This window comes from Scyliorhinus torazame, chromosome 13 (assembly GCF_047496885.1).
Source record: "Scyliorhinus torazame isolate Kashiwa2021f chromosome 13, sScyTor2.1, whole genome shotgun sequence".
Classification (NCBI taxonomy): Eukaryota; Metazoa; Chordata; class Chondrichthyes; order Carcharhiniformes; family Scyliorhinidae; genus Scyliorhinus; species Scyliorhinus torazame.
The window spans coordinates 132,409,075-132,428,234 of NC_092719.1; the positions used below are offsets into that span (position 1 = coordinate 132,409,075).

General features: G+C 47.6%; 1 protein-coding gene across 1 annotated transcript in view; it reads right to left on the reverse strand.

Moving 5' to 3' along the window:
* bsnb (bassoon (presynaptic cytomatrix protein) b) overlaps positions 1 to 16,046 on the reverse strand; it is a 766,513-nt gene extending 750,467 nt beyond the window's left edge. The window contains exon 1 of the mRNA XM_072472164.1: positions 15,853 to 16,046. Coding sequence (XP_072328265.1) covers positions 15,853 to 15,989 — 137 coding nt within the window. The 5' untranslated portion in view covers positions 15,990 to 16,046. The remainder of the gene's footprint in view (positions 1 to 15,852) is intronic.
* Between the last annotated feature and the right edge of the window lie 3,114 nt (positions 16,047 to 19,160).

The following is a 19,160-nucleotide window of genomic DNA, read 5'->3' on the forward strand; positions in this document are numbered from 1 at the left end:
GCCTCGACACCGACATTGAGAAGGCGGCCCAAAATTGCTCCATTTGCCAGGAGCATCAGAAGCTTCCGCCGGCCACACCCCTGCATCACTGGGAATGGGCACGCTTACATGCAGATTTCGCTGGCCCTTTTCAGGGATCCATGTTCCTTCTACTAATTGACACCCAGTCCAAATGGCTGGAGATGCATAAGATGCAGGGGACAACGTCCTGCGCAACAATTGAAAAGATGCGTTTATCATTTAGTACGCATGGCCTCCCCGAGGTGCTGGTCACGGATAATGGCACTCCATTCACGAGTGAGGAGTTTGCTAGGTTTACAAAGATGAACGGCATCCGCCATATCCGCACTGCCCCATACCACCCGGCTTCAAATGGGTTGGCAGAGCGTGCAGTGCAAACATTCAAAAGAGGCCTAAAGAAGCAGTCTTCCGGATCAATGGACACGAGACTGGCTCGCTTTTTGTTTACGTACAGGACCACCCCCCATGCAGTGACTGGGGTAGCTCCCGCAGAACTCCTAATGGGCCGAAGACTTCGCACCCGCCTTAGTATGGTCTTCCCGGACATTGGCGCAAAAGTACGCCGCACACAAGAACGGCGGGGACAGGGATTGTCTCAGCATCGTCCGATTCGGCAGTTTGCGCCCGGTGACCCAGTATTCGTGCGGAATTTTGCTGGTGGTGCCCAATGGGTTCCTGGTGTAATCTTTCGCCAAACGGGCCCTATATCTTACCAAGTGCAAGCCCAGGGTCGTCTCCAGCGAAAACATGTAGACCACGTCCGGTCCAGAAGATCATCCCCTCAAAAGATTCCCCGCCCCCGGAGCTCAGTTCAACAGCCGCAAAGACCAGAGACAAGGGAAGGTAGTCCTCAAAATCTTCCACTGGTGCCTCACTCGAAGCCTGCGCAGGTCGTTACGGGACCGAATGGAGATAGAGACGCTGACATGACGGAGGCAGCAGACTCTGACTCCGAGATGGAGACACAGGATGAATCAGAGGGGGAATCCTCGGGTCCACAGGCCGTGGATGTACAACCGCGCCGTTCATCACGGAAGTGCCGGTCTCCGTCTCGTTATGCGCCGCCTGATCCAGCACCGCGTGCAAATGGCGTCCGGCCTGCGGCAAAACGAGTTCAACGCTTTCCTTCGCCAGGGTCTTCGGTGGATTCCTTGGACTTTGGGGGGGGGGAGGGATGTTATAACCTGCCTACTTACGATTGGCTGGGGACTAATGACTATCCCACAATCCCATGGGAGAATGAACTTCCCCAATGAGGGGGGCGGAGAAACTCCTAGTATAAATAAGCTGGCCAGTTCAGGAGCCAGCAGGAAGGAGAAGGTAGCAAGGGAAGTTACTGCTACTGTTATGTATATATTGTTATAGTAAATAAACGTTATTATTTTGCATCCTTAAAACTCGTGCTGGATTCTTCGTGGCCCTTACAAAACTAGCCCAAACCGCTCCAGTACCTCGAAGACTTTGTCGAAGGTCTTTTCTGTGTCCAAGGACACAATCACCTCTGGTGTTCTCTCCCCGGATGGGGTCATTTTATTTGAAAACATTTTATTAAGGCATTTATGATTTTATAACAACAAATACAAATGTAAACATAACTCAGTAAATAAAACCTCTGCCCAACTAACAACCATACCCAGCCAACATGGCTTATACACACAATTACCCAGTCCCACCTCCTCCTCTCGCTGATCCCACCTAAACTAAACTATCTCCCCCTACCCCCCACATTCCCTAGGACACCACCACCCCCCTCCTATTGTATCTGCTTTAGTTTTCCCCGAAGAAGTCGCTAAACGGCTGCCACCTCCGGACGAACCCTAACATTGATCTTCTTAGGGTGAACTTGATTTTCACAAGCCTGAGAAACCCAGCCATGTCACTAACCCATACCCCCAATTTTGGGGGCTCCGAGTCCCTCCATGCCAATAAGATCCATCTCCGGGCTCCCAAGGAGGCAAAGGCCAAAACATCAGCCTCTCTCACTCCTTGGACTCCCGGGTCTTCCGACACTCTAAACATCTGTGGACGCAGTGCCACCCTTGTCTTTAATATCATGGACATGACATCAGCAAATCCTTGCCAGAACCCTCCAAGCTTTGGACATGCCCAGAATATGTGGACATGATTTGCAGGCCCTCCCGCACCCCTCCCACACCTGTCCTCCATCCCTTCAAAAAACCTGCTCATCCGGGCCACCGTCATGTGTGCCTGGTGAACCACCTTGAATTGTATCAAGGTGAGCCTGGCACATGATGAGGACGTGTTGACTCTACTCAGAGCATCCTCCCACAAACCCGCCTCTAGCACCTTACGCAGCTCATCTTCCCACTTGTACTTTACCTCACCCATGTGCATTCCCTCCCACTAGGGGCTGGTTTAGCAGAGTGGGCAAAACAGCTGGCTTGTAATGCAGAACAAGGCCAGCAGCACGGAATCAATTCCCGTACTGGCCTCCCCGAACAGGCGCCGGAATTTGGCGACTAGGGGCTTTTCACATTAACGTCATTGAAGCCTACTTGTGACAATACATGATTATTATTATTATTCATGAGCTCTTTATAAATTTCCAAGACCTTCCCTTCCCCCACGCCCATTTTTGAAAATAACCTTATCATGTTTCCCCTGTGGCAGTAGAAGCGGAAAGGTCGAAGACTGCCTTCGCACAGAGTCTCTCACCTGCAGATAGTGAAACCCATTCCCACCTGGCAGTTCAAACTGCTCCTCCAAATCCTCCAAACAAAGAAAGCTCCCATCGATAAACAGATCCCCCAGCTTCTCAACCCTGCTCTTTGCCACCTCCGAAATCCCCCATCCAACCTCCCCGGCACAAACCGGTGGTTGCCACAAATTGTAGCCCACACCGTCGCGCCCACCACTCAATATGCTTCCGCCACTGCCCCCATAACCTCAGAGCCGCCACCACCACCGGGCTTGTGGAGTACCGAGCCGGCGAGAACGCCAGAGGTACCGTTACCTGTGCTCCTAAGCTTGTGGCCCTACATGACGCTGCCTCCACCTTCTCCCACACCGACCCCTCCCCTGCTATCCACTTCCTAATCATAGCTATATTTGCCACCCAGTAATAATTCCTAAAGTTCGGTAAGGCCAGCCCCCACCCCCCAGCACCTTCCTTACCCGCAGGGTTGTACCCATCCATACAAACGCAGAGGTCGCCGTATTGATCCGCTTAAAAAAGGCTTTTGGGATAACAATAGGGAGACACTGGAAAACAAACAAACATCTCGGGAGCACCTTCATCTTTACTGTCTGTACCTTTTCCGCCAGTGACAACGGGAGCATGACCCACCTCTGAAAGTCCTCCTTCATCTGCTCAACTAACCGGGCCAGATTTAATTTATGTAGCTGCTTCCATCCCTGTGCTACCTGAATTCCCAAGTATCAAAAACTCCCTCCCACCACTTTAAACGGCAACTCCCCCAGCCTCCTCTCCAGCCCCCTCGCCTGGATCACAAAGACCTCACTCTTACCCATGTTCAATTTATACCCCGAGAACTGGCCAAGTTCCCCCAGGATCTGCATTATCTCTCCCATCCCCCCTAACGGGTCAGAAATATACAGGGAGAAGGTCGTCCGCATATAATGAGACCCTATGCTCCACCCTCCACCTGACCCCTTCCAGTCCTTTGACGCTCTCAGCGCCAATGGCTCTATAACCAAGGCAAATAACAGTGGGGAGAGTGGACATCACTGCCTCATCCCCCGGCTCAGTCTAAAATAGTCTGAGCTCACTCGGTTCGTCCGCACACTCGCCACCGTGCCTGGTACAGCAACCGGACGCAGTCTACAAAGCCTTGCCCAAACCTCCCAAGGACCTCCCACAAATACTTCCACTCCAGCCGGTCAAAGACCTTCTTTACATGACCACCACTTCCACCTCTCTCCCCTCGGAGGGCATCATGACAACATTCAGTAACCTTCTAACATTGGCCGTTAACTACCTTCGTCCCCTATCAACCCCGGAACACAATCTTCTATTCCAGAGGCCAAAATATTGGCCAGCAAATTTGTCATTTACATTGAGTAAGGAGATTGCTCTGTACGACCCACATTGTTCTTCTCCCGCTTCAGAATCAATGAGATCGAAGCCTGTGACATAGTTGGGGGACGAACACCCCACTCCCTAGCCTCGTTAAATGCCCTCACCAGCAACAGATTCAGCACCCCAGAAAACCTGTTATAAAATTCCACTGAGTATCGGCCGGCCCCGGGGCCTTGCCTGACTGCATGGCCTCCAACCCCTCCACTATTTCAACAAGTCTGATCGGGGCTCCCAGACCCTCCACCAACCCTTCCTCCACCTTTGGAAACTCCAAACCCTCCAAGAATTGCTCATCCCCTCCACCCCAGCTGGGGGCTCTGATTCATACAGCCGACTATAAAATTCCTCGAACACACCGTTCACCCTTGCTGGGTCCAAGATCGTGTACCGTCTTTATCCTTCACTCTTCCTATCTCCATAGCAGCCTCCCATTTCCTGAGCTGATGTGCTATCATCCTACTGGCCTTCTCCCCATATTCATACACCATCCCTCTCACCTTTCTCAACTGCCCCACCGCCTTCCCTGTGGATAGCAGACCAAACTCCATCTGTAGCTTCTGCCGTTCCTTCAACAGCCCCGCCTCCGGGGCCTCTGGGAACCTTCTGTCTACCCGAAGAATCTCCCTAACCAGCCTGTCCATCTCTGCCCGCTCCACCGTCTCCCTATGAGCCCGTACCAAAATCAACTCCACTCTAACTACTGCCTTCAGTGCCTCCCATACCGTTGTTGCCGAAACCTCCCATGTCATTTATCTCCACATAGTGCTGGATGGCCTCCCTCACCTGCACACACACCTCCTCATCTGCTAACAGTCCTATATCCAATCTCCAGTGCTGGCGCTGACCCCGTTCCTTGCACACCCATAAATCCACCCAGTGTGGGGCATGGTCCGACACAACAATCGCTGGGTATTCTGCGTCTACCATCCCCACCAGGAAAGCCCTATCGAAAACAAAAAAGTCGATCCAGGAGTACACTTTGTGTACATGGGAAAAAAAAGAAAACTCCTCTGATCTCGGTTATCCATACCTCCATGAATGTACATCTCCCATCTGCTCCATAGACCCCTATAGCTCCTTTGCTGTGGCTGGCACCCTCACTGTCCTCAAACTCGACCGATCCAAACCCCAACCCGAGTCCATGCGCCTATGCGAGTCCCCGTCCGGAATCTCTCCTAATACCGGCAACATGAACACCACCTGTAGCCACGTAAAATGGCTGATTAGAATGGTCAAACCCCGATTTAAAATGGCGAACGGAAGAGGCTGATGGGAAAATCAGCCAACAGGACTCAAACAGACAGCTGCAGGTAAAACAGTGTATTCGTCTCTGGGGAAGTCAGTCCAGGCCGATACCTGCAGCCATCAACATCACAACAACCCAGTCATCTGCATTTTAATCAGCCATCCCCGGTAACAATTGCTACAAATTAGCAACATAAAGCCGACCTAGACCTTTCGGCGCCAGCAGGGGCTGACACAAAGATAGGTAAACGACCACCCCCCGATCAAGGAATCGCTCCAGTATTGGAGCATATCGAACCAAGTGATTGGGACCAAGTACAATCACTTGGAACCAGGTACAAGGTCCGCCCCGAGAGGCGGGAAGCCCCTGGGGACTATAAGAATAGGGGCCAAGTTCAACTCGACCCTTCCTCTCCTGCTCGCAACCTTCGAGACCCTTCGACAAGAAAACTGTAAGTCTGACTCCAGCGATCGCTACCAGATAGGCGCTCCTGACTATCGACTTGTACCAGCTTTTGAATCCCGCAGGCTCAGAACCAATTCGAAAGACCATTCGTTTCCCTGACCTGGTGGGCCATTTCCAAAGTTAAGTATTGGCCTTTAGTGGTAGGTGGTAGCCTAGAAGTAGGATTATTGTAGAAGTATTTATTGCTGTATATAATAAATGAGCGTTGATTTAACTCTTACTAAGCGGTGTGTTGCATTATTAATCATTACTTGCACTTGAACCACGTGGCGGTATCATGAGCAAAGGTGACAGAATTAGAGCGAATAAAACTAAGGCTAAAACGAGCAACATTTTGGCGACATCCTGACGGGACCCGATCTAGAAGTGGAAAACCACTCCGGGAGACCCCAAGAAATTTTGAATTAGAATCCAATTGGGAACAAAAAACCACAAGTGTTCAAGCAGTTCTAATTAATAGTCATAATTCGGAAGTGTGTGTATGCATACGTAACTAACAGGGCTATAAGGTAAAACTGATAGATTTTTCGTTGCGTCAAAACTGTCGGAAGTCTGTATTTTCGGAAATTAGCGCAAGCCGCACCCGCATCTACGACACCGCCTTAGCCCCCTGTTCCAAATTTAAACGAAGCAAGCGGATAGGAAAGATGGCCATTCAGGCAATGCAGCGCCTCATGAACCCTGAGGAATTTGCGGTCGCAGCGACCAGCAGCAGTAGAGTGGGACAGTGTCCAATTTGGGAAGAGGAAATCCGGAAATATCTCAAGGGCAAAGGATGGCCCATGTGGAATGATTTCTGTGATAATGACGAATCAGGTCCCGGACGTATAGGGCATACTTGGTGGGAGAACCTGAGCGAGATACATAAAAAGAGCTGAGCAAAAGCTCGCAAGCCGATGGCAATCGTGTCCTGTCTGGCACAATTGTGAGGCGCAGAGGAGGTCGTCAAGATGCTCCGCAAAGAAGTAGAGGGATACATCGGATGAATAAAGTCGATGTATGCGAGGTTGAGAAAGAGAATTTAGAGTTAAGGAGGAAATTAGCAGCAAAGGATGAAGAGGTGGCTGACGCCAAACGGGGTCACCAGTCTTGTCTGGTGCATTTAAGCAGTTTCCAATCACAGTACGAAAAGGCCTATCAGGACACGCAGCGTGCAGATAGGAAAGAAACAGAAAAGCAGGTGGAGACGCTACAGAAACAATGTAGGGATCTCAAGGCAGCCTTGAGAGCGCGCCACGCTGCCACCACAGAACAAAGTCAGAGCACCAGAGACCATGCAAAGTGCCGCAAGCAGATTGCAGACCTGCAATCACTGCTTTCCGTCCAGAAAGGATTTCAAGAAACCTTTGGGGAAAAATTAGACCAGGAAGATGGCCCCGATTGGGAAGAGTTACAAGAAACAGCGCAGAGATATGTTCAGGGAACTTGTGCGTAGGGAAAGCCCCAAAGGAGAAAAGTACCCCAACCCCCCACACAGCAGGTAGTTCAGGCTCCAATGAACCCTGTAACAACCCTCTGCACAGCCACATCGGACGAGGCGGAATTTCTATATTCCACCCCCCTAACAATACCCAATTATGAGACGAGTGTGCAAAGATCACAACGTTCCTCCCCGCCGCAGACCCCCACCATTTCTTTGCCACCGTCAAACATCAGGCGACCATGTACGGCCTGGATGAGAGAGAGCATGTAAAGCTCATGGTTCTAAGTTTGGATCCATCGGTAACAGCAGCCCTTCCCGACCCACAGAATGTAGGAGGAGGCACCCTTGCAGAAATGCATACCGCGATCCTGGATGCAATCGGGTATAACCGGGGTGACCCCATAGAAGGCCTCAATAAGTGTGGGCAGAAGAAGTCTGAGCACCCCACAGCGTTTGCAGGACACCTGTGGATTCACTTCGCAGCCGTTTTCGGAGACGTAGACCGTGCCCATTTGTCCCCAGACAATATGGCCAAATGAACCCGCACCCTTATCTCCCATGCCACAGATGCAGGACAGAATGCCTGTACTAGTTATGATCCCTCAGAAGAGGCCCATAACGAGAAGTGGGTGGTTAAAAGATTGTCCCGTGTTTGGGAGAAGTCTGTTCAGAGTAAACCCACAGCTAAAACCCCCTCTATCCTTCACTCTCCATATCTCTCCAGCCGCCTCCCAATTCCTAAGCTGGTGTTCAGGGAATTTTATAGTATGCTGTATGTGTTGGAACCCCCAGCTGGGGTGGAGGGGATGAGGTGGTTTTTGGAAGGACTGGAGTTTCCAAGGGTGGATGAAGAGTTGGTGGAGAGCCTAGGGGCCCCAATTGGGCTGTTTGAAGTAGTGGAAGGGTTGGAGGCTATACAATCGGGCAAGGCCCTGTGGCCGGACTGGTACCCAGTGGAGTTTTACAAAATGTTTTCAGGGGTGCTTGCTGGTAAGAGCATTTAATGATACTGTCACAGGCCTCGATCTCCTTTATTCTGAAGTGGGAGAAAGATCCGGAACAATGGGGGTCATACAGACCAACCTCCCTTCTGAATGTGGACGCCAAATTGCTGGCCAAGATCTTTGCCTCAAGGATAGAGGATTGTGTGCCAAGGTGATAGGCGAAGATCAGACAGGATTTGTAAAAGGGAGGCAATTAACGGCCAACATCAGAATGCTTTTAAATGTGATTATGGTGCCCTCCGAGGGGAGGGAGGTGGAGGTCACCATGGATGCAAAGAAGGCCTTTGATCAGGTGGAGTGGGAGTACCTGTGGGAGATCCTGTTGCGGTGTGGGTTTGGGCAGGGTTTTGTAGACTGGGTCCGGCTGCCGTACCAGGCACCGGTGATGAGCATGCAGACAAACCAAGTGAGCTCGGATTATTTCAGGCTGCACCGAGGGACGAGGCAGGGATGTCCACTCTCCCCATTGTTGTTTGCCTTGAGCATAGAGCCCCTCGATGGTGCCTAGAAGAACGTCAAAGGACTGGCAGGGAAATAGTGCGGGGGGGGGGGGTGGAGCACAGGGTCTCGTTATATGCGGACGACCTACTCTTGTATATTTCTGACCTGCTGGGGGGGATTGGAGTGATGAGGATCCTAGGGGAATTTGGCCGGTTTTATGGGTATAAATTGAATGTGGGTAAAAGTGAGGTCTTTGTGATCCAGGCGAGGGGGCAGGAGAGTTGATTGAAGGGGATGCCGTTCAAGGTGGTGGGAGGGAGTTTCCGGTATTTGGGAATCCAGGTGGTGCGGGGGTGGGAGCAGCTACACAAGCTGAATTTGGCTCGGTTATTGGAGCAGATGAAGGAGGACATTCGCATGTGGGATATGCTCCCGTTGTCACTGGCGTAAAGATGACGGTGCTCCCAAGATTTTTGTTTGTATTCCAGTGTCTCCCTACTTTTATTCCGAAAGCCTTTTTTAAGAGGGTGAATGCGGTAATCTCTGGGTTTGTGTGGGTGGGTAAAACCCCACGGGTAAAGCAAGTGTTGCTGGAGCAGGGCCACGGGGATTGGGGGGGGGGGGGGGGGAGTGAGGCTAGCCCTACCGAATTTCAGGAACTACTATTCGGCAGCAAATATAGCAATGATCGAGAGGTTGGTAGTGGGGGAGGGGTCAGTATGGGAGTGGATGGAGGCAGCATCATGGAGGAGCACAAGTTTAGGGTCACTAGTAACGGCACCTCTGCCGTTCTCGCCGGCAAGCCCAGTGGTGGTGGCGGCTTTGAGGGTGTGGGGACAGTGGCGGAAGCATATGGGGGTGGAGGGAGCGTCGGTATGGACTCCACAATCCGTGGAAACCACCAGTTTGTGCCGGGGGGGGGGGGGGGGGGGGGGGGGGGGGGGGCAGATGGGGGGACCAGATTGGAGGTTGAGGTGGCAGCGAGCTGGGATTGAGCAGTTCGGGGACCTGTTTATTGACGGCAGCTTTCAGTGCTTGGAGGACTTGGCGGAGGGGTTTGAGTTGCCAGGTGGGAATGGGTTCCGCTATCTGCAGTTGAGGGACTTCGTACGGAGACAGGTTCCGACCTTCCCGCTTCTTCCGCCCCTCGGGATACAGGATAAGGTAGTTTTGAAAACGGGAGTGGGGGAGGGGAAGGTCTCAGAAATTTATAAAGAGCTCATGGAGTGGGAGGGAACCAGATAGGGGTGGTAAAACATAAATGGGAGAATGAGTTGGGCAAGGAATTAGAGGCGGGAGTGTGGGAGGATGCACTGAGTAGGGTTAACGTGCCTTCATCGTGTGCCAGGCTCAGCCTGATACAATTCAAGGTGGTCCACAGGGCGCATATGACTGTGGCCCGTATGAGCAGGTTCTTTGAAGGGGTGGAGGATAGGTGTGGGCGATGTGCGGGAGGGCCCACAAATCATGACCACATGTTTTGGGCATGTCCGAAGCTTAGGGGATTCTAGCAAGGAATTGCTGATGTCATGTCCACGGTATTAAAGACAAGGGTGGCACCAAGTCCAGAGGTGGCAATTTTGGTGTGTCGGAAGACCCAAGAGTCCAGGGGGCAAGAGAGGCTGACGTTTTGGCCTTTGCCTCCCTGGTAGCCCGGAGACGGATCTTATAGGCGTGGAGGGACTTGAAGCCCCCGAAATCGGGGGTTTGGGTTAGTGACATGGTCGGGTTTCTCAGGCTTGAGAAGATTAAGTTTGCCTTGAGAGGTTCGACGTTAGGGTTTGTCCAGAGGTGGCAGCTGTTTATCGATTTCTTTGGAGTAAATTAAGCTGTCAGCAGATACAATAAGGGGGGGTTAGGGAGGGAGGGGGGCAGGGAGAGTTAGTTGAGGAGGGATCAGTGAGTGGAGGAGGGGGACTGAGGAACTTGTATGTGTAAACCATGTTGGCTGCGTGTGGGTCTTGGGTGGGGGGTGTTATTTACTGTGTTATGTTTGATTTTGAAATTGTTGGTAAAAAATTAAAAATGCCTTAATAATTTTTTTTTAAAAAAAGAACCCAATTTTTTTTTTCCAATTAAGGTGCAGTTTAGCATGACCAATCCACCTATGCTGCACATCCTTTGGTTGTGGGGGTGAGACCCAAGGAGATATTGGGAGAATGTGCAAACTCCACATGGACAGTGATCAAACCCAATACCTCAGCGCCGTGAGGCAGAAGTGCTAACCACTACGCAACTGTGCTGACAACTCACCAAGACTCCTTATACTGCACCATCCAAAACCATGACCACCACCATCTACAAAGGAAGTAAATACATGGAAACACCACCACCAAGTTTCCCTCCTTGACTTGATTTCCTGACCTGGAAATATATTGCCATTCCTTCACTGTCACTGCGTCAAAATCCTGCAACGTGTTCCCAAACAGCACTGAGGGTGTATCTACACCTCATGGACTGCAGTGGTTCTAAAGGCAGCTCATCACCATCTTCTCAAGGGTAATTAGAGATGGGCAATGAATGCTGACCTAGCCAGCGAAGACTACTACCCTTGAATGAATAATTAAAAAAGTAAATTGCATTGGCATGGAACTGCAGATGCATATCAGTCAGCACAGGTAAGCATGGGCAACTTTGTTTCCCGATGAACATTAGTGAACCGGTTTAGTTTCTAGCACAATCAGATAGCTTCACTTCAAGGTTGCAGTTGCCAGCTTTTCATTGCAGATTTATTTAAGGTTTTTTTGAATGAATTAAATTTCACAAATTGCAATATCAGGATTTTAATTTATGTTACACAAATGATTAGTCCAGGACACTGGATTTCTACGAGCACTATAACCCAAGTGTGCTTATCACTAACAACATGCCATTACTAATAACTCAACCAATAGACTGTCATGTTCAAGTTTGAAGATGGAATCCGGAAAAGACTTTGTGCAGCAAAAGTCCCACTGTGCCATGCTCATCCTGCTATTCTTCCAATCCTTTCATTGGCAGGATATAGCTAAATTGGGCAATGTGGTAAAGTTATTAGAGCAAATTACAATGCTGAATCTCATGTTTTTCTGCACTGATCAGCCAAGTGCTTTCACAGTGCGGGTAAAGTCACTTGGAAAGGCCAGCATTTGCCCATCCTCAATTGCCCTTGAGACGGTAGTGGTGAACCACCTTCTTGAAAAATACTGTTGAAAATATTGCGACAGCTCCGAATGCTTGCATCGCACTAACTAGAATATTAAGTGCATAATTATCTGAAACTATCATTTTCCAAATGTGTGTAATTGAGATTATTTCAATTCAAAAATTACAGTTATTTTAAGTGCATTTAGTTTTATACCAAAAAGGTTAATAAGGTAAAAGGACAGTGGGAATGGTATTCTTCGACATAAACTAGAAAACGTGCAAGTTTACTGCCTGCTTTTTGGTGCATGTTGTCATCTTATGTGGAGATGGAACACAACTATTTAACTGTCCCTGGGCAAGAAGACAAAGGGTAACACTCTGCTGTGATATGTACTCAACTGAATAGCCTGCTGATATCAATAAAGAATGGTCACTTGGTTGAATTACCAGACGGCCATCGGTGCCTTTGGAGCTGACACCCAAAGACTACATGTTAACACTTCCTGCAAAGACCAGAAAATTGGGAAAAATATACAGCAATGTTAATGTTTTACATTTATTTTCAGTAAAATTATCCTTTAAATCTTTTTGTATCTAAATTGTATATCTTCATTTCTCAATTATATAATATTAAAATGTATAGTCTATATTCTGACATTGTACAGTGAAGTAAGATGCTGCCAAGTGGTAATGTGGTGCCTAACATTTCAATATCTGCAGAATCTATCTTCCCTTATCCAGCACAATGGAGAGAAATACTGCATGTCAAGAATTTTCTTTCAATTGGAACCAGATTCCATCCTTTAAAAAATGCAATTATGAAAGTACACGAAAGACAGATTCCTCGCTTTCTTCAGCGCATACCTGCTCATACACTCATCAGCTCCTTCTCAAACACTGAAGTTGCACATTTACACAACAATCCCAAGCAAATATTCCAAAGGCAGCATGCCTTGAAAAAAAGTAATATTTGCCACTTTCTAAAGACACAAATCTAAAACAAAAAATTACTGAAATAATTGTACCAAATTCTCTAACTAAAATCTAGTTAACTAAGATAAAATGGTATGTCCCCAGTACAACTCTTCAATTATTTGAAAGCTAGACTTATCATTTGCTTACACTTGGGTACTTTTATAAATTATGCTGAAACATCTGCAACAGATCCAGTGTTACACCATTTGCAATGTGTAAATGTATTGGATCGAGATGCAATGTGATTCAAGTTATCATGAGAATACCTCCAACATACCAAAAGTAGCTGTAAACACCAAAGAGTCACAAACAATATTGATAAAAGCTGCAAGTATTTGCCATCATATACTGTTTCAAGCATACTTGAATAATATTGTTCTTTACACGCAGGTTGGCAAGTTCATGTTGTAGCCGTCAGATGCAAGCATTCAAGACCATTTAAAAATACATATAGAACATAGAACATACAGTGCAGGACGAGGTTATTCGGCCCATCGACTCTGCACCGACCGACTTTAAGCCCTCACTTCCACCCTATCCCCGTAACCCAATAACCCCTCCTAACCTTTTTTGGGGGCAATTTAGCGTGGTCAATCCACCTAACCTTCACGTCTTTGGACTGTGGGAGGAAGCCGGAACACCCTGAGGAAACCCACGCAGACACGGGGAGAACGTACAGATATTTAAAAAGATAATTGAAGCAGAAACTTAACATGGTGATTTCATTGTAGAATAGGACAGTGCGCTTGCCCTATATCAGTGCTGGGCTGTTATACAGAATTAAACCTGTTATTACTGATATGGCTCTGTATTCCACATTAATTTGGAAAGAAGGAATCTGGTCCTGGCTACTCAAACATCAGAAACGTCCTAGCTTCCGTATTTTTTTCCTCAAGCGATACCGGTGGAGGAATAAAATCCGAAGTTTGACTTAGTGTTCGTCAAAATTGGATATCAGCTGTTAAAAAATTAAAATCGCAATGAAGAACGCGGGCGAATCCTGACAACGGGAGAAGCTTGGAGGGAAATGGTGCTGAAATGGACAGCGCCCAGTGTCACGGGAGGCGAGACTGGTTCGGGCAGAAACTGAAAGCTCCCACCTCACACCAGCACCAAACCCTCAAACGTACCGTTTCTGTGGATCTATTCTCATGCAGGAGAGGTGCTGCTGAAACAGATCCACATATATGTAGGTGCCAGGTTGATTAAAACACACACATACACACACGTGGTTCTGGAATAGACAGTTCTCATTAGCGGAGCGTGCCGCTCTTCAGCACCATACAGGGAAAAGAAGTGCTAGTATAGAATAGTATTGAAAGAGACAGCTCCTAATACCGGCACACATTACTTGGGGATAGAGTGCTGACAAAAATTGTGCCAAGCAAGCAGCGTGTGCTCATATAGACCTTGGAACATAATGATGCTGGGTGTATTAAAGAAATAAAGCTTCAATTAGTGATCATAAACACAATATGAATCGGTAACAGATACAGTGAAAGAGGAATTCTAATTATTGAATGCAGTTGGCAAAGAAACTCAAGCTTTTCTTCATATTTTAACCCACAAGCATTCTTCACTCTAACGTTGTCTGTCTGCAGTGAAGCTGGCAATTATTTCCGATCACCGGTGCTTCAACTAAACACCCCTAACATATGTATCACAGAAACAGCTGTCAGTGAAAATAATCTTTGTCCAATTGTTAATCAATCTACCCTCCGAGTACAGTCCTTACTCTGTCTGAAAGGAACTGCCAAAAATTAATCTGTCCATTTGCCCCCCCCCCCCCCAAAAAAAAAGTTTTAGCACAAATACCCGTCATTCAGTCGGACATCAAAAAATAAAATGTTGAACGAGTGTGATAATGACAAAATGCGAATCTGAAAAAATTGCAGGATTTCCTACAGGGAGGTTTTGAATGAGTTCGATAAGGAGCAGCGAAATGTTAACTCTTCAGTGTTCCCTCCGAGGGCCGTGGTACTGAAAGGACAGCTACTTCTGAGCCGATACTCGAGCATTCTTGATGCTCAGCAAGAAACGTTTCTGGCTCTATGCCCTCTTCAGACTTGTACTCTTTTGCTGTGAGGCTTTCATTACTCCATAATCAATATGCAAAAGAAACGGAACAACCTTCAAAAGATATATGATTTCCAACCACGCTTGGCTGGTTCAGCACTAGCATCTCTCACGTAGCGTTTTGAAATATTGACTCCAGCCCGTCACTTTGAATTTTAAAAAAGTTTCTAATCTAAGATAGGTCTGGTCCACCAGACTCAGCTGACGACTGCCAATACAAACAGGTCTCGGGCACTGAAATGTGACCAGCTTAGGACAAAGTCCGATCTTTCCCACACGAGGCTGCAACGTCCGGCTGCTCACCGTCTCATTACCGACTTGACCGGCTTCTCCGTCCCGTTTCCTCGTTATTTGTGCACCTCTGCTCCCCGTTCCCTCTTGCTTCCCTACTAGCTGACAGCTTCCTGTTGCATTTCATTCAACATGCATACGGTGCTGCAATGCCCTCCCTCTCTGAATCGGCTGGTGTCTTTATTTAAAACTAAATAATAACAATAACCACCGGTTCGATTTCTGCATCTGGCTTTGCGAAGTCACCCTTCTCCTGCCCTCTCAACCCCGCTGCCCTCTCCTGCACGCCTTCTGATCAGCGATGCGTGTGGTTTATGGACAGGGGGGGGGCTGGCATCAACCTGGGTGCAAGTCTCGCCTGCTTTCCAGGCAGAACCTATCCTGCGCTGCATCCCAAGTGGGTGACACGATTTAAGGAGCAGCAAACATCAGAGTGCGCCCCAACCCTTCGCTTATTCCATAGCATATTTTCAAAAATAATAAATATAAAAATCAGGTTGCATTTGGTGAGTGCAGTTGCAAACCTGCCCTCTTGGACTCAGCTTCCTGCTGCTGCCAAGCTGACCCCCCGGGGCCGCGCGCCTTGCTCCTGTCCCCCTCCCCGGGCCTGCTCGGTCAACTCAGGTCACCATGGTGACGCCGGGGGCTGGCTTGCGCGTGCTGGCCGCTCTCGGGGTCTCCCCGCCCGCCCGGGCTCCGCCGCTGCCCGCTCCGCGCCACTAACCTGCCGGCTGCCGCTGCCCGTCCCCCGGGCGCTCCGTTCGGGGCCGCAGCCGTTTTCAGCGGCGGCGCTGGTGCTGCTGCAGCCGGCGCCGAGATGGGCTCCAGCTCGCCGGGCTCCAGGCTGTTCTCGTTGCCCATGTCGAGCCGAGGCTGTCGCTCAGCGAAGCTCCCCCTCCGCCATCAACACCATCTCCTCCTTCCTCCTCCTCTCGGAGGCCTCACTGCGCCTGCGCCGCACGACACCCTCCCGAACAAGTGCGTCGGTGGGCGGTGCTGCGCCTGCGCGGCTCCTCGCCCGCTCCTCGCGCCCCCGCCCGCGCGGCGTCTCGCCCACATTGTTCTTGTGAATGAATGGATTTAGCATGGGCTGCACAAATCCATTTAATCTCCTGTGATAGCTACCTGCCTCCCACCAACCAAAAGTCAAACAAGAATTCCTGAACACCTTGCATTCACCATCCCTGATTGGCATGATATCTCCACGGCCCTATCATCTCAGGAACTACTGTGAGCCATGCAGCATACGATTATTTCTGCATGTACTGATAAACCTCTATTATTTTTCAAACTGGATTGCCTGTACAAGAGCTAGCTCTGATTTCATTTTTTACAACGTGCTATTCCTAATTTATTCACTTTTTTCAACACCAGTATCTATTCATTCCAAATCCATTTGTTTCTATTTCTCTTCCCAAATAACACGGTTCTTGGTAATGGTCTTGGAAGAAAGGATTGGAAAGAGCTCGACAGATCGGTACACTTGCAAATGGTTGAGAAGGGATTACATGGTGCCTTATCACATTTCTCAATATATCTCAAAGCTCTTTCACATCACATTCGTTTTTGCAGTGTGAGAATTATTTTTAGGCAAGCTGGGGCAGTCAATTTGTACATTCTGCACAGAAAATGAAATGAATCGTCAGTTAATCTGGTTTTGGATGTGACAGAAATCAAAGAATTCACTGCTCTTAGGATGGTGTTTGGATGCTCTGATATCGCACCGCTTTTGAAACGTGTGGCAGACAGGGCTTCAGTTTAATATGCATTAGACCAGACTTCACTCTTGACAGCAACCATTAATTCAACTTGCACATTCCCATAGCCTCTATCCTAAAAGCATAGTGCCCTCTACAGAGCATTTGAGATGTGTGTGAAGAAGGCAAGCGCCTGTGTATCTCCTTCGACAAACAGATTGTTAAATATTTAATGAGTCCGAATCAGAAAGTGTAAATTGGAATATCGAATTCGGTGTCAGGTACAGGAATCAAATTTAAAAATGGATTAAAAGAGGTAAAGAAAATGTTGTTTCGAAATATGTCTTTAAAAATCTCCAACAACAATTAAAATCTAAATGAATGAGACTCCACATTTATATAAGTTAATCGAGATTTATCACACCTTTGAAGACTTACACTGGACAAACCCTAACATTTCATAACAAGTTCACTCCTTATCTACGAGGTAAGTAAAATAACTCTACATTTGAACAGCGAGATGCAGTTTCAAAAAATATTTGGAGGAGCAGGTAATCTGTGTCAGCAACATCTAATGACCACACGTGCAGTTACATGCAGAAACCTGGAAGTTCAATTTAAATGGTGCCTGATCAGAGACAAGGGGCTGAATTTTGCTGTAAAAAGTAACGGCGAGGCTAACAGCATTTCTATTTACTTAGGTGTAAGTCATTCAGCAACTTCTAGTGGCCACACGTGCAGTTACATGCAGAAATCTGGAAGTTGCTGACAACGGGTCACCTGGACTCGAAATGTTAGCTCTTTTCTCTCCTTGCAGACCTGCTGAGATTTTCCAGAATTTTCTCTTTTGGTTCCATGAGTAAATAGAAAAGCTGTTCGCCTCACCGTTTCTTTTTACCGCAAAATTCAGCCCCTTGCCTCTGACCAAGCAACATTTAAATGGAACTTGAACCACAAACTTGCGATTTCAAGCTCAGTCTGATTGGGATACAGCTAATGCATTGCATAACTTAGTGTCCCAGAGGATTACAAGGATTTCCAAATCATGCATATTCAGTTGTTTAGAGCTTTTAGAGGCAATATACTAGGTATACTCCAAACTAAAAGCTTTGGCGAACTCCTAAATTGCAAAGTTTCCCTGGCGTAAGGTAAAGTTCTGCTGCAAAGTTTTCCCGAACATTTTCTGCTGAAATATCTGTCTTACAATGGACATTTTTAAAATTACATCATGAGGTGGTGCAAGCAAATGGAAAAATATGAAGCGAATTACTCTTGAAGCTCCAAATACAAGTTCATCTTTATTGTTTCAAAAACTCCTCAACTCTACGTTAATAGGGACAAGGAGTGCAGTAAAACTTGAGTACCCTTGAAACTTTAATTTGTAAATGATGGGCTTTAACAGTGCCAATAAGTTTATGACTGTTGGGGATCGAGCGGGATTAATTGGCTGGATTGCTCTGCGGAGAGATGACATGGACTCAGGGGGGTGAATGGCCGTCTTTTGTGTCGTAAATAATTCAATTCCTCCATGAACTTACATGATCATTTATTTTGCAAATCACATTATTGAATATAGTTCAAACATAGACAACAAAGATGGAAGACTAAGAAAATTCACGTCGGTGGATGGGGAGACGCGGAAATAGCTGGATGCTTTGCACTGAATTGCCAATGAACACGCCCGAAGTTTCCACAGCCTAAATGCTATCCAAAAATAATTGTTCAACGAACAGTGGTGATTTCTGCATTTGGATTCCCCTTTCAACGGACAGAATTCAAGGTTCTGTTGGAGACAATCCCATAGGTGGGAGTGGTGTTCAAAGCTTCACTGCGCATGTTCAATGCAGGCCTGTTCAAATGTTCAAACTGCAGTTTCGACAGCCTATATTACTATACTAACGATGCAAGTATGTGTTACAACTTTGCAATTCCATTGATCATAATATTTTGAAGATTATTAATTCAATCAAATCTTACAGAGAACGTAAGCATAATGTTAACTACCCTTATTCACTTCTCTGGTTTTAGTAATTTTACATTGTATGAAGTCAGAAGCTAATTGCGATTACAGTAAACCACAAAAGCAAGAAAAACAAATCAGTGAATGAAAGTGGCATTGGATCTAAAGTTGAGTATCACATTAGTGATTTGGAGGGACCCTATAACCCAAATATCAGAAGCATTTGCTGGTCTGGCAATACAGCACATGGAACATTAATAATTGAGAGTGATGAAATTTTAAATCGATCCCCAATTCCAACCAATGTCTATCATCAGCCATGCTCCAAACGAAAAGATTTGGCCAACTCCTAAGTTGTAAAGTTTCCCCGGCATT